We start from the raw sequence: 27,577 nt of genomic DNA, 5'->3' as shown, positions 1-27,577 counted from the left end.
TATCACTAGTTATCAGTTGGTTGTTATTAGGCTTGCAAGAAGGTGTAATAACTTAGACAAACAACTCAGTCTCAGATTTGGTCACAGAGAAGTTTCTGAAATCATTGGGGGCAGAGGGGATAGCCTATAACACTGAAAAAGTATCCCGCAGGAGGCAAAAAAATAACAAAGAAAGAAAAAGACATCCTGTAGACCTATAACTTCGGATGGCAGTTCAAGCAAAGACAAGGCTAAAAAGTTATGGTCATGAATTCATATGCTTAAAAAACACTAGTTCAATACCATAATCAGTCCTAATAGTTTTCCAGCCTACCTTCCACGTATAGGATCAGAAGACTTAAAGTCTGTGGTTTGAAAAAATAGGAGATTATATAGATTTTATTAAGAATAATCTCTAGAAGAAACTTGCAGAAATCTATCTCAGTGGTCTTTTTTTTTTTTTTTCATATATGGACAGCTGCTAGCACAGAACATCAAGACAGGTGAAGCATTCTGAGCGCTATTATCACTTAGAATCTGAAGATTTGTAGAATTTATTTTGACTTCTGGCAATGCCAGGCTTCCATATATACAGTGAGAGACTACTCAATGAACACGAATATTCACTGATAAGGTTGCTTAGAAAGGGTCTCACCAGCTATTAGCAACTGTAGTGTAAAATTATTATTTATTTTTTATTTATTACTTTCCTAAAAATTTTATTTTATCTTCACGTGAAATGATGAACCTTAAATGTGCAAGTATGTTGTTGTAGGTATGCTATCCACTTAAGTCAGAATTTTTTCCTTGGTGAACACTGAAATGCCTACAACTTCCTCAGGCAAACTATTGCTAAATTATAATGCAATTATAGGAAAAAAAAAAAAAAAAAACAACCCACATTTAAGTAAGATTTCAAAATCATACCTTTCCGTGTGAGATATTCTGCAACCAGTGCTGCTACATGGACATAGCACATTGCTGCCTAAAACAGAAACACTTATAAGTTACAATTACAATGGAACTACTGAAAACAAGGTATATAAGAAAAGCCCTAGCCTGAGTCCCTTTTTTTTTTAAAAAAAAAAAAAAAAAAGACTAGTTTGGTTGTTGCAGTCTGTAAACAGCGGAGGAAAAATAAGAGGGACAGAGTAGTCTGAGTAGTTTTTTTTTGTTGTTGTTGTTAAAGTTGTCACTGATCACTTTTCTTTACAGAAAAGACAAAGATTCAAGATTTTTCTTTAACTAAAAAGGTTAAAGCTTAGCAGCAAAATTTTTACATATGGAGGCTGTAGAATCTCAGGTACTGGAGCTAAAGGAGAACAGTATCAGGAATTCTCTCTAATTCATACTTTGTATGGGGTTGGACTTGACGATTTACAGAGGTTCTCATCTAGCTGTATGGTCAAAGATTTTGTGTTTTTAATGAAAAATTAGTCCTTTTTTAGGTCTGTTTTTAAAAAGAACTTATATTCTGAAAGTTCTGATCTGGAGACGTTTCTATCAAAATGCAAACTATTAGCAGTACTGTGTATGTCTTATGCGTTGTTACCATACAGAATAAAAGAAGTACAGTACTAAAACATGAGTAAGATATGATTTCTTGGAGGTATTTACTTGCTTACATGATGATAAGGGTAATAGACATATTTATGAAATTCAGATTGAACAAACTTCCAGAAAGAGACAATATTAATTCTCTATGCTGATCCAATAAACACATCAAGACAAAAATCCCCACTTCTACCTCTCCCTGTTGCTGGAATTAAGTCTTTTAACAGTCTGGTGAAATCAGAGAGCTTTCTTTTTTCTAGCAACAAAATTGCTATTCATCAATTTTAAGAACATTGGGAGGTTTTTTAGTAAGCACTCTGGAAGAGAATCAAGATAATTCTCTAAAGGCAACCGGAAAGGAATTCAGGGTGTAACTAAGTGTTTAGTTAATTGATAACTGATGGATAGGTTTAAGCAGATGGTCTGATTCTTCTGTGGTTTACACTGAGCATTCCTGATTTAGTAGCAAATCAGCTATATTATTTAAACATATGCCTTACATTAATAACGAGAAATGACTTACAGATGTATTTGTGTAGCACAAAATCTTATCAGCCATTGAAGTTAATCTACTAAGAATTCAAAATTAATTAAAATCCATACACGCTTAATAATCCTTACACACTAACAATTACAGTACCTTTGATGTCAAGAAAATTAAGCTTACTAAGAAGCTAAAAACAGTCTGGTCTTCTCTTACCTCTGAAAGATCCCCGTTTTTAACATGGATCCTTGCCATGCTGTCTAACCATGTCTTCCTTAGTTCAGGTGTACTAGCATAAGACTTTGCCAAACTGTACTGGAGGTCTACAAGCATTTCTGGATCATTCTCATGCTCCTTCATCTGAGCTGTAGCCATTAGTACTGTACGAATCCGTTTTGTTAAATCCTTAACGTCAGAAGGGAATGTGGTGTGCTAAAACATGGAAAGTTAGGTTAACTATTATCTTCTTCTATTATTTGCATCATAGAAAAAGTTGAAATGTATTTGTGAAAGACACTGAGAAAGAGTTTTAAAGCAGCGTTTCTATTGTATGGAAAGAAGAATAAAACCAAACCTTAATAATTCTGTCGTGATTGGCACAATTATTGATGATGGAAAGGGACTGCTGAAATCTAGTTCCTCCAATTCCAACAACATCAGCAATCAACTGGCTTACTGAAATAATAACCTTGACACAAATAAAAGTCTGGTTAGTGTATATTTAATATAATACCCTTGCTATGTACCTTTGAAGCAATTACAAAGGAAGGTTTGTTCTTTTTAAATGAAAGATAATTTCTTGAAGTGAAATGGTATTTGAAAGACTTTTTGTTTTCCCCAAAATTATTTGTATGTAACATAGGAAAGAAAAAACAGGCTTGCATAAATTTCATGCACAATCATCCTCTGGTCTAACGACAGACCGCCAGGTAAACTAGTCAAAAGTCATAAAAGTAGTTAACTATTGTTCCCAGCTTCATCAGAATCATTTTATTTCCAGGTAATTCTGTTTTATTAAAGTAAAATTTCTAGGTTTTATTTCTAGGTTTTAGGACTTACAGGTGCTTGTTGCCTCATTCCTTTCTTCTTCAGACACAACATTGTATGCTACTTAACAATCAAAATAACATCTACATAACACAACATTTGCTGTTCACAAATAATTATTATTTCCTACAAAACACAAGGCCATTGAATTGTTTTGAATTATTTCCTTGTACTGAACATACTTCTATTGCCATCTTCTTTCTCTTGGAACAGCACCAGCCTTGCTTGAATAAAAAGTGATTTCTTTTATGTCTTTATGTGACAGGACTTTGCACACTAACATGCAGCTGCACACCTACAAGTACAGGCCACATGACATTTAAAAACACAAAGAAAAATAAAGAAATTATACTAACTTGCAGATGTGTCCTAACAAAAGATTTCTTCCCTGTGTAATCAAAATTATTTCTCATTAAGAAATACAGTAACTGTGAAGCTTCAGTACGAATGGAGCTCAATTTTGAATTACAGTATTTCAGAATCTCATAGCACAGGGCAGAACACATATCAGCTCTACCTTCATAAAACGTAGAAGGAAACTGAGGAAAAAGCAGAAAAGAAAGAAGTTATTCATTAAAAAGAACTCTGGTTCTTGACAAAATAAGCATATCAAGAAAAATACAAGTATATTAATATTTTCAAACAATGGAAAAACACAGTTATATTAGTTCAAACAAAATGATTTTTACAGCAATTCGAAGAATAATTATTTCATGTTTTTGGGATTAGGCCAGTCCTCTTTATTTACTAATTTAAATTTGGAGTTTTTAGTTCTTAAGCTTCTTGATAGTATATTGCTAGCTAAAGAACTGGATAAGTACCTGAAGATTAATTACTTAAAACTTCTTACCTTATAAATAAGTGCCCTTAAAGCAATGAAGACATTTTTCAGTGCTGTTTCAGACTGATTCTTTTGAAGGAAGCAGAGGTACACATCAAATACTTTTTTCATCAGTGGGTTATGCCCATGATCAGTCAGCAGTTGATTCTTTAAATTAAAAGCGAGAACATAGGATTTTTGTACTGTACATTCAAACTTTAAGAACATACACAAATCATCCAGGAAATTAATTAAAAAAATCATATAGTATTACTGAGATGTTTAATAAGACAAGCATATCTGAACTTTAATTAGATGTTTCTAACATTTCACTAATCTTGTTTTACAACGAAAGCATTGACTTCTGAATAGACTTATAGAACACAATTTTTTTTGTTGTTGTTGTTTTTGTTTTGTGTTGTTTTGTTTTTAAACAGCTGTTAGTTACATTAACCAACAGCGTTACGAGGCACATGCAAAGAATTAACTCACTTTGGTTACAATGGCCTCAGCAGCTCAAATAGTGGAATTTTCCCGCAGCAGTACCTCCTACTACATGGCTCTTAAAATGAAAGTATTAGTTTTCAGAGTCTTATCTGTCTCAATATTTAAAAAGCTCATTCTAAGGCACGCAATACACATGGTTACTTTTGATTTCTGAATCATTCATCAACAGATGCCTTCCTGAGGGATCTCAGCATAGCCCTTGGCATTTCAGGTGTCCAATACTATTAGATCAAAGAAGGTGATCCTACAATAAAAGCCATGCTGAGAACCAGTTTGATAACATGACTCGCAGACTAAAAAAAACTCAGTGTGCTTTCAAACTTTGTGGATGAATACATACAAATGCTTTCAGGAGACCAAAAATCTCCAATGTTATGCAAGGAAGATACAGGCAGGCTTATATTTTAGAGGAAGCTAGACATAAATGGTTGGATATAAGCCAGTCAGCATACTTGGTCATTGAAAAAAAAAAGTATGTCCTGAAACAGAATACAGATGACCCAAACCTATACAGCTAACTGCAAGTCCTAAAAGATGCTAGGCTTACTACTTGCAGATTTATAGCAAAACAATTAATGTTTTCCAACAAATTTCTAGCCTTCTGAGGAAATTGATATAACATCTTTTCTTCAGATGTGCCAGCATCATAGTCAGGTAGTTCACTAAAACAACCTCAAGCAGTAGGAATTCACACAGGATCAGTTAAAAGTCTACCAAGAAACAGACGCAACTTGTGATTTCCCTGTTGTAACAGGTAACAGAGATATGAGCCTTGCTAGTGAAAGATGACACTAAACAGAAAAAGTTGTTTGGCCTTCTATATAATACGCTTATTATTTCCAAAAGAAGCAGATTGGTATTACACGTATTTTAGTGTAGTTCATTGAACAGCAGCTCCTGATCCTCTTACCTGTTTTACTTCCATCTTGTAGACTATTATGGTCTACTTTCCTTGTAGACTATTTCTAACTACTTTCTGAACATACTACATACAAATAACCTTGAAAGACTGTCATTCCAAGTGTGATTGGCAGCTGATAACTGTAAGATTAGTGATCATTCTTCTGACTTTAAAACTAGGTATCTTCGTTTTTCAATTCTGCCATACAGCCTATGGTCAGAGCCAATTCTAAATGCTTTCTAATTAAATTACTTATAAAAGGAATCTCATTATAAATAAGCTCGTGTTTTCATAACTAGACTAAAGGCATTAAAGAAGGCATTAAATTTGAATCTTCAAGCAAGGACCTCAATCCAAAGAGGATGTTCTAACCGGCGGAGAAACGAGCTAAAGCTACTATCCCTCCTTTTTATAGCTTCACCTCCAATGTTTGTGAATGCTGAAAAAACAAACAACCAAAAAACTCACAGATAACAAATAAAAACTCACACCCACAGGGTGTGCAAGTGATCTGCTGAGATTTCATAGAAAAACTACAGTAGCTCATAAAACTAAAATAGAAGTCTCATCAGTAGACAAATTGAAATAAAATTACAGAAAAGAAATACACACAAATTGCTGTTAGTTACTGAGTGACTTCGTATAAGAAGAGGCCAAGTTCATTATAGAAGTTTGAGTGTATCCAAATATCAATTATGGTCTTGACATAGAACAGACAATTTTACCACTCATTAAGTAAACACTATGGTTTCTAGGAATATTTAGAAAGTTAGGATGAGGGAGTAGCTTTTCCAACAGAATACTGCTGATCAGTAAGGAATGTCTGTACATGTGTAACTGAAGCGAAAGCATTTTGCTGTGACACATTATCAGCTGTCACATGACATAACAATGAAATGCAAAAAATATAGTACTATATTACAATATTTAAAATAATTTTTAAAAAACATTTTAAAAATATTTATTCTGAAAGATAATTATAGGAAATGTTAACATCAAGTCAAGAACAAACCTTAAAAGCCATTGTGAATAATGACAGAGTATCCAGAATTGTAAGGCAAACTTCAGTGGCAATATTTGCTTCAAGTAAAGACTGGTGAAGAACATCTGCATCTGAATGGCCATAGCCTAAAGAAATTTCAAATGAAGTGTAAGTGCTTAGTATACTCATTTAAATGTTTCTTATTTCCAAAAGACTTGCTGAACTAGAAGAGTAACAAGTAAAAAGCCTTGCAAGAATTAATATTCAATACAGAAAAATATTTCATATGTATTTAAGTATTTGTCAAATATACACATAATTATTCTAGCTGAATTTGCAGAATATTATAAAAATACATTAAGTATGAATGTCAGCAACAGAAGCATTAAATAGCAATGAAAACATTAAAGTGTCAGATGTTTCATATATATGTATGTATATACATGTGTGTATTTATATAAATATATATACTTATACATATACATACATATATTCCTAAAATAAATACTATGATAGCATGGAGTTACAGATGAAAATATGTATTGGCAATTTAGGGATGTTATAATGATCTCAAACTCAATCATTATAAAAATACAAAACACCAAGAGTTGAAGCAATACAGTCATGCACTTATATGCAGTTGAAGACTGAATGACTGAAGTCATTCTGCTCTGTAGCAATATCATGCAATAACTCCATATTTAAACAAAAAATGCTTTTATGCTTTTAATTCCACATTGCATTCAAATAATTTTAAAAATGTATCATGCTTCAGCACTGGTTAAAATATGTTGTTTATGTTCCCTAATACTGATCTTTCAGAACCAGATTGCAAATGAGTTCTGGTTGCTTTACACAAATTTGGTCTGGACCACATTGATACGTTAGATTTACAGCCAACTTAGCATCACTAAATCAATGAGAAGCATGATGTGAACTTGTTGAGACTAAGAAAGGAAAAGATGAAATGACATTCTTTTATGCTGACACCCGGCCATTTCTTTCTGCACCCTCTTGCTTCCCTGGCTGAAGAATGCATGCATACCTGTACACAGATTTTTTTTCTCTTCCCTTATTCAGACGAAGCAGACCTAATCACACTAAGCAGACCTACTCCAACATGTAGGTTAAAATGAAAAGTCATGGTTTGAAACCTGTATCTGTTTTTAAGAACAAAATTATGAAGCAAAAACTCAAAATGAGAATATAAAATGAAATGTAGGGAAAAAAGATCTGTAGAACCTCCACTAGCATATTTTGCCTGCTTTATAGCTCTCCTAAACATTGAAAGAGAGCCAGAATAACTACTAGTTTCTGTGGATTTATACATGCTCTCTGTTCAGAAGTATACATTTCTTTCCTATCTACATTCTCTTTGCCTCCACCTCTTTCTTTTCCCATGTATTTTCTTTATGGCTTCAATCCAATTACCTCTGTAATGACAGAAAGGAACAACCAGTATTTGGAAGCAAGTTTTAGCACAACAGCCATTTGCCAACATTTTCCTTTTAGTAAGTACATCCTTAACCTTCAAGAAATTCAAAGGAAAATGCTTTTTCACAGCCGTCACCTTTGTGTGACCAGAAATCTTGTCATTTCCATATTGTTGAAGACATCAAGAGATGATCGCTATTTTGAAAACTACACTGAGGACAGGGGAAATACTCTTTAAAGAGATAATTTGTTTGCTCTTTCAGATTCAAAATTATTATAAATCCTAGGTTCCAATTTGGTTCCAATTTTCAGGAAGGGTAAGAAAGACGACTCTGGTAATTACAGGCCTGTCAATCTCACTTCAGTGCTTGGTAAAACTACAGAGAAAATTAGCCTGGGAATTATTGAAAAACACTTGAAATATAATGCAGTCATTGGTCATAACCAACATAGGTTCACGAAAGAAAAGTTCTGTTTAAGGAAATTAACTTCCTTTTATGACAAGGTTACCCACCTAGTTGGCCATGGTAAAGCAGTATAAGTGATTTTTTAATTTTATTGTAGGAAAACTTTCAACATTGTCTTTCATGATATCCTTCTGGACAAAGTGCCCCACATGCAGCTAGACAAGTACACCATACGATGTGTGAACAATTTGCTGACAACTTGGGCTCAAAGGTTTACAGTAAAAGGGGTTACATCAGGCTGGCAGCCAGTCACTAGTAGGGGTTCCACTAGGCTCCATTTTAGAGCCAGTTCTCTTCAAAGTTCTTATAAAACGCCTGGATGCAGGACTCAAACACATACTAAATTTGCAGATGATACTAAATTACGAGGAGCTGTTGACTCCCTCAAGGGCAGAGAGGCCTTGCAGAGAGATCCTGATAGATTAGAGTGCTGGACAATTGCCAACTGCATGAGGTTCAACAAGAGCAAGTGCTGGATTCTGCTGCACATGGGACAAGGCAACCCTGGCTAAACATGCAGACTGGGGGAAGAGAGGCTGAAAAGCAGCCCCATGGAAAGGGATCTGGGGGTTCTGGTTCATTTTGCTGTTGACGTGAGCCAGTGTGCCCTGGCAGCCAAAAGGATCGAAAGTATGTATCCTGAGGTGCATCAGGCACTTAGCTAGTTGAAGATAGTTGAGCTCTGCTCTGCGCTTGTATGACCCCACCTTGGGTATCATTTGGGTGCCGCAATATAAGACATAAATCTATCCAAAGGAGGGCTACAAAGATGGTGAAGTGTCTAAAGGGGAAGCTGTATACGGAGCAGTAAAAGTCACTTGGTTTGTTCAGCCTGGAGAAGAGAAGACTGAGGGGAGAACTTATTGTGACATACAGCTTCCTGATGAGGGGAGCGGAGGGACAGGCGCTGAGCTGTGCTCTCTGGGGACAGTGACATGACCTGAGGGAATGGCATGGAGCTGGGACAGGGGAGGGTCAGGTTGACGGAGGTATCGAGAAAAGGTTCTTCATTGAGAGGGTGGCCAGGCACTAGAACAGGCACCCCAGTGAAGAGGTCACAGCAACAAGCCTGCCAGAGTCCGAGAAGCACAATGCTCTCAAGGCACATAGTTTGATTTCTGCAGGGTCCTGTGCAGATCCAGAAGTGGGACTCAATGATCCTTGTGGGTTCCTTCCAACTCAGGATATTCTATGATTCTAAGTAAAAACTGTAGCTAATGGATGGGATTTCAAACGGTTCATTTTTTTTCTCATAAATAATTTAGAATAAACAAATAAATAAGTCTTTTTGATTACACTGCATTATTACTAGAGGGAAATTCGGGGCAGTATGCAAACAAAGCAACACTCGGCTGGGCTTAGTTAAAAGTTTGACTTACTACGTATGATATGGACATCTGCATGGACATGCATATGAACATGCATTTAAAACCAACTACAAACACTAAAAATTGATTAATCTTTAATGACTATGATCTTGACAATGATCGTGCGCCGCTATTACAGAATCAGGGTTTATCTCTGTGTACATCTGTGTGTCGCTTCTGTTATACTGAGCTTCCCTCTCTCCTCCAGCCCCAATGATACACATATAGATCCGCCTTCTTTTTGTTTATACTGAAATGCTTTTGAAATTTCAATGAAAAACTTAATTTCTTTCACACCTAGGCACAAAACTATACTGACATTCCTCAGAGGTCTGAAATATTACTTATACCATGATATCATTTATTTTCCTTTGTTAAACGATTAGAAAGGAACAGAGAAATTAGGTTTATAAGTTATACTTATAGACAACTTTACATGTTTCTAAAATCATGATCCTTTACCAAGATAGGAACTATTTCCACCAGATACATCCTATCACATAGTGCCCATACAGGATATCTAAAAGATCTATTAAAGTTCTGAAGACTACCCTAGATAAAGCATAAAGTCAAAGTGACAAGTACACAAAACTAAAAGTCAGACAACAAGACCAAAGTTATAAAAATCAATTTCACATTTGACATGGCTTTTATAGTAGAATGTTTTCAACTTACAAAACCATGGCCAATACAAAGTGTAATATCCTGATGTTTATTAAATTTCCAACATTAAAAACACTATTATCACATTACTCAAAGTTAGTTGAATGAGACTTCTATGATAATTCCTTCAAACTACACGAAGAAGAACAAAGCTCATTTTTACATAAGCATGCATTAATTAAAATCTTTCAGCTCACTGTCCTTAAAAATCAGTAAACTTTGAGCAGCTCTGGAAGTATAAAGTTGTTTTTGCACAGTGTGCCCAGAAGCAGACATTTCCCAGAGAATCATTTATTAATTTTTAAATCAGTCTCTCTACAGAGTACTTTACCATGCTGTATATATAGTTGCACAGTGTAAAAGCTCTTTCTTTTGTGTATCAAAAAACATGTAAAAATTTACTGCAGCTGTATCTGCTGATATATCATCAGAACACTGCTTACATGAAAAAAAATTTGCACAACTATATAGTTTTCTGAAATGTTTAATTCAAAGAATTGCATTTTTTTAATATTTAAAAAATACGAGAATGTATTTAAAAACACAAGGCTGTTTTTGTTGTTTTGTACTTTTAGTTTTCCACTAGACTGCATGGTAAGTCTTGTGCAATTAGGTTAACTGTTGCTTTACATTACAGATAATGAGCTAAAAGGTTTTAAGTATCTGTAGGGGGCAGTTAGATATGCTTTAGGAAATAAATGAGTTTAGTGAACGTACAGTTAAGTCAAAAAACTGCTTTACTGCACACAATTCTTTTCAGTCCCAGTGTTGCATTTTACTGGGTTAGTCAACCAGTTTCATTGCTTTTGAAGCTGAAGATTGCAAAATGGTGCTTCAGAATACTTTACGTACTTGCAATTTAAGAGCAGCATATTTAAAAAGATAGGACATAAGCAGATTTCAATACAGCAGTCTTATAGAAGCTGACTTCAACCTGATTAAATCTTACCATTGTCTACAGAAATTCCAAGAACACTTGATATCTTTCTCACACTGAAAACAGAAAAATCACTTCATTATTGGACGCTTTTTCACTTCCAGACAAACTAAATCATGGGCTTCACATTCTCCGTAGAAATTTTAAGAAGCTCATTTCTCCTTAGGAGATGTCAAAACATGGAGATATGGTCAAAGTGCAAATTTTTACTTTTACATTAAACATCTATAAGATCAATTGGGAAAAAAATGAAGCCTAATGAAACAAATAGAAAAAAAATAAAGCTTAACCAAGTAAATTCTGTAACTATGTGCAGCACAGAGTAGATGTGCCTGTAACTGAAAAAAAAATAAAATACAATTTTGAAATATACTGTGGTTAACCATGCTCCATGTTATGGCATCAGCCAGCATTGATTGTTTTATCATAAAGGAGGGAACAGACCATCGACTGATTCCAGTTATTCATTTGACCTAGAACAATAAAAGTTATTGAAATGCACTGGTGTGGCTCTGGGACCTGCCTCTGGTGTTGTGGTACTGGTTGAGGATGATGAATGTTACCATGTCATGAGACTTACTGTGGTTAAAAGTGAGAGAGTTATCCAGGCTGCTCAGCTGCTGCAATCTGGCATGCATCATTCCTGTTCTGTTACGGGAAACAGGCAATGTCTGAGATTTTCGATCATGAACTATGGATCCCAACCCCTCCTGGTTCCTGCAAGATGGGTGAAATGGGATAGAAGCAAAAGTTAGACATGTCAACCTGCAGCAAGATAGGAAGTGTTAGTTAAGCAGCTACAGCACAAGAAGTTTTATAGGAGGAATCACAATGCAACCTATTTAATGTTTTACTTATAAAACAAAAATAGGTAGCTTAAAAAAAGTATCATAGCAAACTCTTTCCTAAAATCCTCGAAGCACGACAGCAAAAGCACACAAGCAGTCACTCTGGAAATGTTAAATTTACTTCAGAGCTCTTGTGAACAAAAATTTGAGAATATGAAGATTCTGAAAATATTCAGAACCCAAAACCAAATCCTCTATTTCGATTGTAAAAAATTTAGAAAAGGGTTAGAAGGACACACAGTGGTAAAATTAGAAGGCATACATGCAACAGGAAAGCAAGAATTAGCTGAGGTATTATCATGGACATCTTACCCAAGCAGGAAGGGAGAAGAGCCATATACTTTGTTAAACTTGCAGCAATCAAGTGAAGAAAACAGAAAAGTAATCTGTGTTAGCAATCAGTACAGGCTAACTTCCTATTGTGTACCACCACCAGAGCTGATGAAAAATGAAAACCAGTGCTTGAATAATTAATTCCCTGTTCCCTTTCATTCCGTGTTGTTTGGGTATTTTAAGAGTACGTGCATTGATTGTGATATACTTTAGTGTAACAACAATGTGAAAGACTAGAAAGCTACAGTAACTGTGGAAATTCAATACCTCTGCAGAACACAAGACGATTCTACAGCTTAGTTCTTTTTTAGCATAACATGCAGTACACAGACTAAGCAATCAGTAAACAAAAAGGAAGCGCGGTAATCTTCTCTAAAAACTAGTCAAAAGAATTAGTTTAAAGCATTTTTCAGAAGAAAACTAAAAATTACAGATTCCTGTAAATCCAGAGTTTGAAGTACATTAAAGCACAAAGGTTACAATCAAAACATTAAGAAAGACACTAATTTTTATATATACATATATATATATATTTTTTTTTTTAAAGGTGTGTGAACACAGAGGAGATCCTTTTCTGAAAAAAAATCCAGGAAGGTAGTCATGGTTGTTGTTTGTAGAAGCAGATTCACATACTATCATATCTAAATTAAAACCTAAAAAGCTAACATCTTAGAATACCTTACCATCCAATGTCAGCAATAACTTTCTCACCAAGTTCAGAAGGGCCAGTATTTCAATGCCATAAGTTTAATTATAATATTATAATGTTTATACTATATTATTTTAGTATTATTAAAATTATAATAATATACATGTCACCATGTCAACCACGGTGTGAAGTCTAAATGGATTGCTATATTTTATTCTATTAAAAAAGTATTTTGCATTAAAAACCACGTTAATGCAAAGATATTCAAATAATTTAGGACATTTCAGAGATTTTCTCCTAAACAGACATCAGTGGGAGCACACAGGTATCTAGCAGTACTTCAGACATTGAACTCAAAAACAGGAGAACTGGAATGTCCACCACTCACCTTTCAGTAAAATCACTACATTAAATTTCTAAAACATTTAAACTGACATGGTTTTATGGCCAAGTGAATAAACAAAACATTAAAATAAACAAGAAAACTTCTCCAAAGACATTATTTCAATGAAAAAAAACTGCTGTAAAAAGATAGTATGAAGGGCAAGTAAACTTTAAAGTAGTTTATTATAAACACAACACACATTGTTCTAAAACAGATACCAGACTTTCAGATAGGACACACAGAATTATTAATATTAACCAGTTACTTACTTCAAAATTATATATCATTTTACAATAACTTTTCTACTCCCACACACTAGTGTACACATTATTATTCCTGATGTACACACTAGTGTACACACTATTATTCTTAGTGGACAAGCCAGCTAAATTAAAATTCCACACAGTACCTGGCTATGTATCGTTTTCCCATGTACTGGAACTGATGTAAGCATACTCTGCAGAGAACACAAAAAGTCAAAGAAACAACACTTAAAACAATCCATTATAAATTTATGTACATTTATTATGTATGTTATAAATTTATGTACATTGGAATTATTTAACTATTATTTTCACTTAACTTTAAACTCTTAAATCATAAAACTTAACTTCTCCCACCCTTGAAATTCCTTTCCAAACCTCAAGCCAAGAAAAATTTTCAAAGCAGACACAGCTGCTTTGAAATCAATCGTGGATGGTTGTTGTTTTCGTCAAATAGGGATTAACATCAAAGACACATAAGGCTGCCTCAAGAGCACACCTATCTCAACTTATCTGCATCAAAACACCTAGTGGGAGTCTAACAGTGCCAAGCTAGAAGAGCAAACTGTGAAAAAACAGAGCACATAAGAAAAACATAAACACTGAGTCCAGTGCTTCACAGAATCACAGAATGGCTGAGATTGGAAGGCACCTCTGGAGGCCATCTGATTAAAATCCCTTGCTCAAACCGGGCCACCCAGAGCAGGTTGCCCAGGACCACGTCCAGGCAGCTTTTGAAGACCTCCAAAGAAGGAGACTCCACAGCCACTCTGGGCAATTTGTACCAGCGCCCACAGGTTCACCCACAGGGTAAGGAAGTGCTTCCTGATGTTTACACAGAACATCTTGTGCTCCAGTTTGGGTCCATCTTGTATGGGTTCATCTTGTATAGACTTTTAATATGTATAGGGAAGTAATGTTTAGTGTCAATTATTACAAACAAGATTCCATTACATGAAATGAAGTTCACAGTTATAAGTAATTTACAAATGAACTGCAATGTAACATGTAAAGAACAGAAAAAAAAAAAGAAAGAAACAAACAGCGATAACCAGGTATTACATATATATAGATATATGCACATTTTGAAAAATGTGAATAAGGGTTCAAAATAAGGTGAAAAAATCAAAATGTATGCTCTCCAGCCTAAGTTTCCTTGGTAACAGGTTATTTCATTGTTGTTTTACTTTATTTTATTTATTTATTCCCCATTTTTTAAGGTCTCCAGATTCCAGGACATCAGCAACAGGGTTCTGACAAAACTATTTTGTAAAGGGAATCTTCTTTTACAATAATAAGAAGATAAAGACATATCCTAAAAGACATTTTTTGACATTAAAAAAAAATCTACACTTAAACGTGTATTTTTAAGAATCAAAATATTACTGGTTCAGAGCCAGTGAGAAGATTGAGAGTATAACCTAATTTGCCAAGCTTATCTTTCTCTACAACTATCTGAAAAGAGGTTGCAGCAAGGAAGGTGTAGGGCTCTTCTCAGGTGCCAAGTGATAGGATGTGAGGAAACTGCCTCAAGTTGTGCCGGGGAGGATTATATTAGGTATCAGGAAGAATTTCTTCATGTAGAGTGTGGTCAGCATTGGAACAGGGTGCCCAGGGAGGTGCTGGAGTCCCCACCCCTGGAGGCACTTAAGAGATGTGTGGCACTTCGGGACATGATTTAGCATTGGACTTGTAGTGTTAGGTGGATGATTGGACCTGATGATCCTAAAGGCCTTTTCCAACCTAAATGATTCCAAAATGGGAATTTTATTTTGTATTCCTTAAACTGCTATTGTGATGGAAATCTCTGATAATCAGTAATTTGAGATTACTGATTTGATTACAAACCAATCCTATCCAGCCCTTAAATAAGAGACCACTAATGGCAAAATACTGCTCACCAATTTGGCACAGTTTCCACCTCTTGCTTCAGTCTACTACATATGCTCATGCTCTGTTCTGTCTCTGGTACAATCAACATAATGCCAGATGTACTCAATGGATGAATTAAAATACTATTTGATATATATTTCTAAAATGAACTTTGAGTATCACATTCCATAACACAATTAATTACCGATACTACGATGACTGGGCCTGGACTATGGAAACTAAGGAAAACAGTTCAGTGAAACAAGGCATGCAGAAAGACTTCTGTGTTGTCCCACTTTAAGCAGACAGCACCTTCCTCGCTTTCTGTTTATGTATCAGTTAATTGAACAATTGAACATGAACAAATAATACTAAATATGGATAGGCCTGCAGTGTAGCAGTTGATAACAAATAATAAATTCATCATACATCTTTTTGTTCACAGTATGCTGGAAGACTCAAGAGGAAAGCTAGGAGGACCGTTCATATACACTTTGTTTCTGAAGTGAAATGATTCAGTCGGGTCAACAAGAGAATCTCTGATCATTTTATATGAGCACAACGATATTCTGAGTACTACTCCCTATTTAAGAACTTCCTGAGATCACTTCTGTATAGACTAATTCCAGAACTATTATGGAAGCAGACAGACGTGCAATTATGCACACCAAGTCAAGGATTTATAAACCAAGACTGAAAAGGTATTACTTTTCAAATAAAGAGAGAATAACGCACATACATTTATTTTCACACTCAAGACTTTAACAGCATTGTGAAATGTATGATTTTATGCTAAAATCAACAAAAATCTTACTCTGTAATAGTGAAAAAGTCCATTAGTTCAGATTTTGTAGCCTTGTTCCAATATGTAAACAACGCATCTAGGAAAATGAAAAAATATTAGAAACAAGACAGTCAGTAAGTACAAAAAAGCATTAATTATAAGAGTTAAAAAGCTCTACGCTTTCAGATAATGAGGATTTAGAGAATCTAAAAATGGCTTGTGGGGTTACAAATGATGATTACTATTCGAAGTTTTCCTTGAAGCCAATTATAGAATTGCATGTCAATTCTCCGTGAATTTCTGCAATATGCTTTTAATTAATCCATAATATTCCCATACATTTTCATATTTTAAAGAGTGATAATTGTATAGTCAACAGTAATTGTGTAGTCAATGGTGACTACAGAGTTGCAAAAAAAAAATATGACTTAAGAAAATGTTGGGCTATTATTTCTATAATCTGCTTCTCTATAGACTGGTCTCAACATTTTTTTTATTAAAAGTTATGATTTCTTCCTTTGTAATTTACAGTGTTTTTCAGCTTTGGTTGGGTTACTATGGCAGCCATAGGTTAGTCAGCAAATCAAAGTTATATGCACAGATCCTTTAAAAATGGCTATGCATTTTTTAGAAAGTTTGTAGTTGCATAGCCAAGACCTGGTCTCTTGTCAAAAATGTTGCTTGACAAAAAATGACACTTGACAAAAATGACACTTACTCTTTTCCAGAAGAATCACAACCACAAAACAAATTAAAAAAAGAGCTTGAGCTTCCCAGAAATTATGATTATTTCAAAGTATAAATTAGTGAAAAAGGTTATTTTTTATTATTCTTTTTAGTTGAAAAACATAAAGTATCTATGTAATTACATGAAAATCTAACAGTGTGACTGGATATTAAGTACTTATTAACCTTTCAATTCTCATTCTTGATTTAATAGTGTAATAAATTAGAGTTCAAATAGCAGTACATAAGCTTGATTTTTAGAAATTTACATAAAATAGGCACAGAAAATAATTACCGACTTTTGACATTTTCTTTTTTTTTTTTTTAACCAAGTGGACACCAATCCCTCCCCCTCCCCCCCCCCCCCCCCCCTTTTTTTTTATATATATATTGATCAAGGATAGGCATGATTGTAATGTTAAGGATTTGCCATTCGTGCAGTATTTCTATGGCTCCAGATCCTCCTCCTCCAGGGTAGTACAATTCTTTCAAAAATTTCAGTGGTTACTACCCCAAACATCCCTGGAGAATGCAAGCACTAATGTCTCCATTCCAGAAATGGAAACATACACTGTGATCAGATCATTTGGTTCTCTGTCATACAGGAACTTCTGCAGAAGGGAGAACTCATCTAGCCCTAAACTCTTTGACCAATCAAGTGTTCTTGACCTCCATTTGCCAAATCAGATTCTACTATCAAACAAAAACATAGGCTTGCTTACCAAGTCTTGTAGCCTCACACTTTTCAGGAATAATGAATATTTAATGGCTACAAGTCTTTAGCTTCAAGGTTGATTGATCACACATTTGGTAAAACAAGGCAGAACATGATGTCTATGCCTAAAATTTTCTGCAGATTTTTAAAGGGTATTTAAGTCACATGCATAAATCTAAGGCATCATGTCAGAATTATGAAAAATAGGTTGCATTACCTACCCTCTGACATACTTCTTAAGATATGAAGGAAACACATGAGCAGACTCTTGATTTCTGCTTGGTCAAGTTTGTCATATCGAACAACAGAACTTCCTAAAGTACTGCTCTGTTGGTTCTGAAGAGAAAACAGACATATTTTGGCTGAAAAGTTCTTAAACTGATAATGAACTAAAATGTTTTAAATTGCCTTATTAATTCCTGCAACAGAAAAAGGATCTCAGAATGAAGACAAAAATGTTTTATGTAGAGACAGGTCACTAAAACACACATTGCACACACGAAGCATACAAAATTGAACCTCTTTACCTTTGTTTTGTTTTATTTCCTTCTTTGTACAATTTTTTTTCCCCCCAGAAGGACAAGTATGAGGAAATGTTACCTGACAGTGACTTTAAATCAAGTTAATTACATACAGATACCACAGTGTAGAAATCAGGCATGCCCTTTTTGGTTAGTTAAAATACTTTAAAAATACATGCTACTGTTAAGCTATATATATATATATATATATATATATGCCCCTTTGCTTTTGAAGAGAGTATGTTGAACTGTAGGCAGAGCCTCCACTAAATTTCTTCTATTTAAAGATAGAAGAATCCGAAGGGATTCTTGTATGGGAATAATGTGTATTTTGTAAAAGCACCTGCTGATAAGTAACATGCCCTTGCCTCAGAAAAAAGCTTTTCCTCCCACTTCAAAATCTAGTTAATCAGCAATACTCAATATTGAAGAAAATCTGTCCAAAAATAAAAAGAAAATAATGACTTTCAAAATATGTACCACAGAAAGAGCTACCAAAAGGAAAAAATAAAACTCTGAGAATATAGAAACAGAGCTTTAGGCAATATCTTGTTTGTAAAAGAATCATTTCCACACAATCAAGCATTATAAAATCCTCAATCTGAAGCTTTTACAGAGATGCTATATAAATATTTGCTTAAAGGTTATAGTATGCCCTTTTTAGTGCCTAACCCTCACTCTAAGTAAGTGAGGCCACTTATCCCAATGGAAGATGAACCAGGCGTTTAGCCAGTTTTCCAGAAAGTTAACAGTCTAGTATAACTGAGCTGTGCAACAGTTTCTACAAGGAAGTTCGATCATCTTGGCCTCATTATCTTTTTAAGGACATATATACCAATCTAGGAGAAAACCCTTTATATCAAAATTAGTAAAACAAAAATGAAAATAAAAACAGACTTAAGGGGAAAAGCACTTGGTTTCACAAACTAAGCAAGAACTGTTTATACTCCACGGGCAGAACAACCTAGGAACACTCCTGAAAGCAGGAGACATGCTAATCCATGACATCTTACAGCACACGCATCAATTGACTACTAAGCCCTTTAGCACACTCCAAAAAAGGAAAGAATCACTATCATAAAACAATCTGTGCAATCTGTTATATACTAGTCATTGAATGGATATGCAGTGGCATGTGAAACTATATTTAATATTGTAATTTAGGAGGAAATGGACACCTGCATGAACCTGATTACTGAAGATTCTAAAGACCTCACAAACTGTTCATCTTTGAAGTATCTCTGGTAAATGAGAAAGTGCTACTATACAGCTCTACGGATATTGAAATAGAGCAGGCAATTAAAGGGTGGAAGAGCAGAAACTGAATTTGAATTTCCTAGATTTTTTGATACTGTTCAGAAATAAAACTCCCGCTGGAACAGTTGAAAATGTACATGGGTAAAACTATGACTACAGCTACTCACAGTTTCTTTAAAATAATCTAACTAGCATATAAAATATGTACATATTAAAATAAAAATAGCTATACTTCAGCAAATTATGTTTCCACAAGCATTGGTCTACAGGCTGTTCTGAAACAAAATTAGAACAAAACCATGGCTCTTCAGTAATTATATCAAACAATGAGAAAAAAACTGAAGATACGTGCAGTGAACAACTAGCCTACTAGAAAGAGTTTGAAAAGCAATGAATTAGAAGCCAGCATTAAGTATTATTCAGGGAAAATATTAACAGCATGCAAAACATAAAACCTGCACTACCTAAACTGGCAGACCAGAGTAGAATTTTCAAAGGATGAAGACTCCTTTGAAAGCTCTTTTACTTAGTAAAAACACTACACATTAGTAATTAACAACATGAAAGCTAAGTAATAGATGACAGAATTGCCATTTAGCAACAGCATATGTCCAAGATATTTATTTACTTGGTCACTGTCAAAGATTTTTTTAGTCCTATTTATATTAAGTACCATAAGACTCAAACTCTGCTGATATTTAAGCTGATTGGGTATTTCTGGTTTAATTAAATCGTGAACTATCACAGGTTTGCCATTTATTGGTATTTTATATGGTTGCTTTGTACATATTTGCCTTCAGATTCAACTGTTGCAAAGAAGTGGCAAAACTGTTGATCACACACTTCACTCAGAAGCTTAAATATACCAAGCACCAAAAAAAAAAAAAATACTTCTTGTAACTGAAGAGGGAAAGCAGCATGCATAATTTTCTCTGGTAAAACTGGAATTGTCAGAAGTGAAAAATCCATAGTAACACGGTTTTTCTTTGCAGGGTGAGAATTTTCTTCTTCTTCTCCATTAGGACGCATAGCATGAGCAGAGTGCCTTCTGAGAAGCTTCTCTCTCTGCCACACGAAGGCATGTCAGGGTCAAGGGGAAAAAGTTAACAAGTTGTGACGTGCACAACAAGATCTAAGAAAACGAAATGTGATCAGCATCAATACAAGGTCTAGAAAGACATGACTGAATAACTCACAGCTACTGCAGCCAAAACTCATACTTTGTAATAGGTTGAAAGTGCAATGATTTAGAAGAGTCAAACATAAGAGAAGTTACCTAGAGAATGCACAGCAATTGATTTTAAAAGATTCAATTTAAAATGCTATGTGTACTGTGGATAGAACAGATAGAGTGAAGATCTCCACAAAAATCAAAGTTCTCCAAACCAGAATTCAGTTCTCTCAAGCAAAATTTACTACACTTCACCTAGTGCATGTATCTAGCGAAAGGAAACCACAACCACCTGCTTATGTTTCTAAATTGAAAAATCTGTTTGCATTTTCTGCAAAACAGCTTAATAAACGCAATGCTAGAAGAGCTCATATGACACCTGTTCTGGGGAAAAAAAATGTAAAACACTGCTCTGCAGTTTTTCTAAAAAGCCCAATTCCAGTAGAGATTACGAAAGTTAACTAGAAATTATGGGTATTTTGTTGTTGTTTGTTTTTATGTTTGGAGGTGTGTGCACTAGTTTTTGTGTTTGTTTGTTTTTTACCTTGTCAAGGGAATTGCTTTTGTCACTGTGTCTTTCAGGAAGACTGTTTCCCGAGTCTGTACTTATAAGAGAGCCTCTTGAGTCAGCATTCCTCACACAATTAATATTTGGAGTTGATGTGGTGTACGGGGAAGCTAAACAAAACAAAATGATATAAAAATCTCAAACGATACATATACTGAAAAAGTCACTCCATAGTCAGACTTCTAAAACCACCATATATGTATATGTTTCTTACGAAGGCAAACAATTACATTTAGGACCTGAAGGAATGGCTTGAAGCTGCAACAGGGGAGATTCAGGCTGGATATCAGGAAAAGGTTCTTCACTGAGAGGGTGGTCAAACATTGGAACAGGCTCCCCATGGAAGTGGTCACGGCATCGAGCCTGCCAGAGTTCAAGAAGCATTTGGACAATGCTCTCAGACACATGGTCTGATTTTTTGGGTGACCCTTTGGGGACCCAGGGTTAGACTAGATGAACCTTGTGGGTCCCTTCCAACTCGGATATTGTATGATTCTATATACTTCTAATGAAGGTAAGCTTATTCTATATTTTCAGCAGTGTATGTACACACGCACTTGCAGATTTACGCAGAAATACATGCACACTCATATGTAAAAACATACGTATCAATAGATATATACTTGCATGAAAAAACAAGTTTGTAGAAAACTTCCTCATTTTTCAGATGGCTTTTTTTAATTGACTAGTAACTGATATAACTAATTACAGCAGATAACAACAAACAGAAAATCATGTTAAGAAAGAGAGGAGGATAGCCACAAGTGCAAGCAGCATTCCACTTAGAGGTGGAAAAATCACAGAATCGCAGAATGGTTTGGGTTGGGAGGCACTCTAAAGACCGCCCAGTTCCAACCCCTGCCATGGGCAGGGATGCCTCCCACCATATCAGGCTGCCCAAAGCCCCATCCAGCCTGGCCTTGAGCACCTCCAGGGATGGGGCATCCACAGCTTCTCTGGGCAGCCTGTGCCAGGGCCTCACCACCCTCACAGTGAAGAATTTCCTTCTTATATCTAATCTAAACCTACCCTATTTCAGTTTAAAGCCATTTAAACTAAACAATCATTTTATCATTTACAAATCCATGGATTATGGTGCTCTTGCCATAAGTGACTAAGGCTATTCTTGCCTCCTATTTCTCTGCAGCAAGACAACAACTATAAACTTCGATGGGGGGGCAGGGAGGGGGGGAAACAGCTCTCTTCAGGAAATAGCTTTACTTTCAAATAGAAAAACAAAACAAAACAAAAATCCCCGAAGAAAGATCTCATTTGCAGTCTGAATTCTGGACCTAACAGAATAGCTGATTGCATTAAGAGTTCTGTACAAGTGACAACCAAGTACAGAATCAAAAAGCAGCCAAAACTATACACAAAACAATTATTTTTAGTAACAAAAGAAAAATAATTTGTTTTTGTTTTTAAACGCTTACCAATGCCAGAGATAACACCAAACAGATCTTTAGGAAGATTGTTATCCAATGTGTTTACTGATTTTTGTGGTGTTACTAGTTGATTTGCAGTCGGCAAATTAAGTGCATCATCCTTTGCACTCTGCTTGGAAAAAAAAGAAAAATGTGATTATTGTTTTCCAACATGGGTTTAGTTAGTAATACATATTTTACCTTCTAGTGCAGAATTTGTTATATATTTCTTTCGTATTTAATTTCTATCGGCTCTGCTCAAAAGCATGTAATGAGATGTTCAGGCTTTTGAGCAAGTTTTAGATAGCCTCAATGTTAAAGTACCTCAGCAAAAGTTAAAAATATGAATATTCCATACAATTTTAAACAATGTAATACAGATGTTGCCAAAACACCCAGACTACTTTTATTTCAAACTTCCAAACATTTCTGTTGTTAGAAGGATATTGTGAGTTTCTTTTTTAATTAGCAAATGGAACACAGCAAAATATGGAAAAAAAATAGAGATTTGTTTAATCATTAAATCTCGATTCAACTATTGTATGAGACCATAATATATCAATATACTCCTTCACAAATTCCCTTTGAATTCATGCTCCTGTAATCCTCTTCTCCTACAGCTTTTCCAAAAGCATATTTCTTTAAGGCTGAAAACTCTAATTTCTAGAGAATTAACTAAATTTATTTCTGGTCTGTTTATGTCAGTGTTGGACTGAACGGGAAAACTGGAGTTACAAAAAAAAAAAAAAAAACAACCACACCTCCATCTACCACCAACATCCAGTCTTTTCTGCTGAACAGCACAGAAGCTAATGAATCCATCGTGACTTTAGCAAACACAATTAATTATCTGCGTTAGATGTCACGGGTGTATTCTCTGACATGAGTATGAAGTATGTACAAGTGCCTCCAGTACCTCTACAAGAGTAGAGGCAAACTGTTTATACAAATTGTCAGGGAAACTAATGAGAAGTTTTATTTCTGTGTAAAAAAAAAAGAGACATCATAATTTAATGAAATCTTATCTTACAATAAATTTATCAAAACCTGGGTAATAAGACACAAAAGGAAGGCAATGAAATTGCAGAAACAACTGTTGTTTTTCTTTTGTTGTTGCTGTTTTTGTTTTGTTTGTTTTCTACTTTAACTATACTGTTCCTTCACCTTCTTTTTGACTCCTCTAAAAAGGACAGCTAAAGATGCACTGGGAGAAAACGTAAGGTGTTATATGGTAGTATAAGCAAATGACATTAGAATGATGCTGCAGTAGTCTGCGAGGCCAGACATTCTCCACAGATTTTCTGAAGTTCAACTGAGGATTACTAAATGTACTGTAACTTGTATGTAGGATCAAGCTGGACAACTATGACATTAGTCATAAAACTTAGCTGGACCAGAGAAACAGCAGCCAAAACCATGAAAGGTAACTAAACTTCTAATATAGTATAAAGCAAAGAGAGCAAACTCACAGAATTCTGAAACTTAAAACTCTTTACCGGAAACATGCGGTATTTTTTATATACACATTACCAATAAATTATGATAAAAAATAATTCAGAATACAGCTAGAAACGGTCACTCACATTGCTTGAAGGATTAACAGGAAATGGAGACACATCTTTAACATTGATCCGTTGAACATTTTCTATAAGCAGTCCAAAGAGTGGCAAGTACATAGTGGCTATTCTTGCTTGATGGCTCTAAATAGTTTTACAGTTCATTATCAAATTACAGATTTGATTTCTAATCAAAGATTATTTGTTAACACTATTCCTTAATTACAAAAAAGAAGCATTTAGCAAACTTTTTTTTTTTATGACAGATGACAGAGTCAAAAGCCATGGTCACCATTACTTCATTGTAATTCAAAGAAGGTCAACAAATTTTCTTTACTGTTTCAATATAATGCAGAAAAAAATCTCAATTAATGTGATTTCAGCTAAGACTAGCAAAGTAAATTAACTTTACATTAGCTTGATAAATTCATGACAGTATCTTAATATTTAATGGCTTCTTCACAGCACAAATGAATCCATGTTTTAAAACAAAAAGTCCAGGAAAAAACATCATTCAAAATTTACTATTATGCCTTGTAGCTTTCTTATACTCACTTTATCAATAATAGATGACAGAAGGACAGCTCCCAAATATTAAGAGCTAATGTTTAATGAAAATAAGAGCTTTAAAAACAGTTTGTAAAGAATCTAAGCACAATAGTTAAGTTACACTATACCAAAAATATAACAAACACATGTAAATTATGCTAAAAAAGGTACATTGTGCTCTCATTTGGTAAAAACATTCAGGTTTGCAGATTGAATTTGATACAATTGTCATAACCATTTTCATCACAGACACAGCCTGAGTAGAAATAGCATGGCTGCAAATTAATGAATTTTTGTGAAAGAAAAAAAATACTCTTACATGTGTGCACACTATTATTTTGTACTACTAACATAGAAATACACTTACCCTGGAAGCATATCTATCATCAAAAGAATGCTTTATCATCAAATTCTTGAGCACACTAATAGCAATCTGCCGCACTTCTCTGAACTCCTGTAATGCATTTCCCACCTCCCTTAGAAGCAGTCCCACTAAGAAGTGATTCTTACAGAACTCATCTGTTAGTGAATAGTCCAGGTGAAGGTCTGGAGGTAAAGAAGTTCTATGTAAGAAATGGCATTATTTAAACTAATTTATCAATTAATATTAATATTAGTATTTCCAAGGTTATTGGCAGTCATATATATTCATATTCAGACATTCATTAATATAAGCATAAATATTTGTGTGTTTGTATATATGTGTCACATTAATGCATAATTATGCAATTATTAAACAGTGATGTATATTCAATCAACAGAAGCTGGAAAAATATAAATATTTGAAAATATATATTTTTAAATCATATGTTTTTAAAATATTGTCCAATATTCAAATGTCTTCCTAATAAAATTTACATGGATCAGTACCTTATAGCTTCATATTCAACTTTTAAATCTATATTTATGCACTGAAATGGCACGTAGTGCATAAAGGTTATGCACATCCTATATTTCAGAAATTTAGTTGTATGGCAGAAAGAGGATTTAGGTTTTGGTCTGTAGTTCAGTCCCAGGTTAGTAAACTTGAAGGACTGCAAGCAAAACTTGGATTTTACAAGTTTTAGATTTTTGTGCCGCAGTTTTAAGTTCCTTCTTCATTATCTTCCGTTTATCTACCTATTACAAATATAGACTATAAAGCCTGCTAACAACTGATCTTAGTTAGTTCATAATTTCTAAGAAAATAATCCCCAAATTTTGCAATGGATAATAAAAGCGTAATGAAGAGACTGCATTTGCATCACACATGTCCAATTTAAACAATTTCACCTCATCAGCACACAAAAGGACACAAAAGATATTTAAACAATCTAACTTAAATCCACATAAATTAGAAGTGCGTTGTAATACAATAAGCATTTTTTGCTACATTTGATTAAATTACTATCTATTCTAGAAATATTTACATATTCAGTGTTAATTGCACTAGAAATGGGATTAAAGAACATTTAATTTTAACATTTGTACTTAACCATTACAATGTAATTTTATCTCACAAAATATTTCATATCTCTTAGTAACTGTAAGTCTATGCTAAGCCACATATAGAGATACATATATAGACACACAAAAAAACACACAGCACATCTTAAAGCCAAACTGCTCCCCTATAGGAGTATTTTATGTACTAAAAATAATCCACCTAATTTATGGAGTAAATATATAACAAATTAAGAGAAACTTTAGCTTAAAAAAATCTTACTTTACCTTAAAAAATCTTACTAGAATGTATGTAATTTAAAAATATCAACAAAGAAGCTTTTTAAGAATTTTTCACATTCGCTTTGATTGCTCAATAGAACAGTAAAAGCCAGATACTAATCTGAAAGCACTTTCATTTTTGAAAGTCCTCCCACTACAGGAATCCATTAAATCAGAAAGAAGCAGAGATACAATGGCACAAACTTGCTACAGTCCTCTTTGTAACTCACATAAGAGCCAATCTCATGTCAACTGAGATCTCCTACTTGGGACACCAAAACAGGGCCAGAAACATTTCCAATAAAGGTCTTTTTTTTTCCTGGCCAAACTCCTAGTTCACCAGCGAGCAGGATTTTACACTGTTTTTTACTGTGTAATCAGAAACACTATTTTTTCTATTTTTGCTATTCTTTAAGGAATAAAAGGAAAAAGCCAAAGACAAGCACAAGCTCTATGCAGTTCTCTAGCTCTTACTCCCAAATCTTGTTCTATCCCCTTGATGAAAGCTTTAACTAGCTATACTCAAATCTACTAAGCCAATATTTCAAAAAAAAATTAATCTAATCTACAAAAATACAATTTTAGTCAGCTTTACTTGTTATCTGTAAAGGTACTTTCCTCATTTCTGTTTATGGTTGTTTGCCGCAGTTCAATGCTTAGAAGACATTAGTAATATCTTCAGAGCCACAAATATAATAACTAACATACTGTTTGTTTTGGCTCAAGGTTGGAAGTACCAGGAGCCCAGATGGGCTAAATAGGGCACTCATGACTGAGCTACGGTACAAAAATTCATGAACAGGAGATTGAAGCAAAAACAAGGTACAAAGGAGGAATGGTCACGTACAAAGGGATAGTGCTAGGAAAGCTATAACTCAGCTACAGCTGAAACTGGTAACAGACTGCGGTGGTACGGGAGCCCCCCTCCCCAGGCCACTCTGTGATCTCAAGGTAAACTAATGTTACGTTCTTGGCATTGTTACAAGTGCAGTGAGTCGGGATAGTTAGGCACTCCCTAACTGTACCTGGAACTCCTGCTACCTGGATACCAGAACCATACAATCTGGAAGGTACTAGATTGTACGGTTGGTTGGCAACACAAGAATTACC

At 34.6% G+C, this 27,577-nt stretch overlaps 1 protein-coding gene across 14 annotated transcripts in view; it reads right to left on the bottom strand.

Moving 5' to 3' along the window:
• Positions 1 to 27,577, bottom strand: part of DOCK9 (dedicator of cytokinesis 9) — a 129,305-nt gene that overhangs the window by 16,857 nt on the left and 84,871 nt on the right. For 5 of the 14 annotated variants that reach the window (XM_066986508.1, XM_048072715.2, XM_013174417.3 and 2 more), the window contains exons 31-44: positions 25,131 to 25,309; positions 24,242 to 24,358; positions 22,668 to 22,788; positions 21,211 to 21,344; positions 17,939 to 18,053; positions 16,307 to 16,373; positions 13,767 to 13,814; positions 11,723 to 11,859; positions 6,305 to 6,420; positions 3,915 to 4,052; positions 3,421 to 3,603; positions 2,592 to 2,705; positions 2,234 to 2,449; positions 907 to 964 (exon numbers count right to left, since the gene is read on the bottom strand). In XM_066986508.1, the coding sequence (XP_066842609.1) occupies positions 907 to 964; positions 2,234 to 2,449; positions 2,592 to 2,705; positions 3,421 to 3,603; positions 3,915 to 4,052; positions 6,305 to 6,420; positions 11,723 to 11,859; positions 13,767 to 13,814; positions 16,307 to 16,373; positions 17,939 to 18,053; positions 21,211 to 21,344; positions 22,668 to 22,788; positions 24,242 to 24,358; positions 25,131 to 25,309 (1,743 nt within the window). Of the gene's footprint in view, positions 1 to 906; positions 965 to 2,233; positions 2,450 to 2,591; positions 2,706 to 3,420; positions 3,604 to 3,914; positions 4,053 to 6,304; positions 6,421 to 11,154; positions 11,199 to 11,722; positions 11,860 to 13,766; positions 13,815 to 16,306; positions 16,374 to 17,938; positions 18,054 to 20,386; positions 20,561 to 21,210; positions 21,345 to 22,667; positions 22,789 to 24,241; positions 24,359 to 25,130; positions 25,310 to 27,577 lie in introns of those variants that run through there. The other 9 variants (XM_048072714.2, XM_066986538.1, XM_013174424.3 and 6 more) reach the window with 5 other exon arrangements.

Source organism: Anser cygnoides, chromosome 1 (genome assembly GCF_040182565.1).
Source record: "Anser cygnoides isolate HZ-2024a breed goose chromosome 1, Taihu_goose_T2T_genome, whole genome shotgun sequence".
Taxonomy (NCBI): Eukaryota; Metazoa; Chordata; class Aves; order Anseriformes; family Anatidae; genus Anser; species Anser cygnoides.
This window is presented reverse-complemented; position numbering and strand designations above follow the sequence as displayed.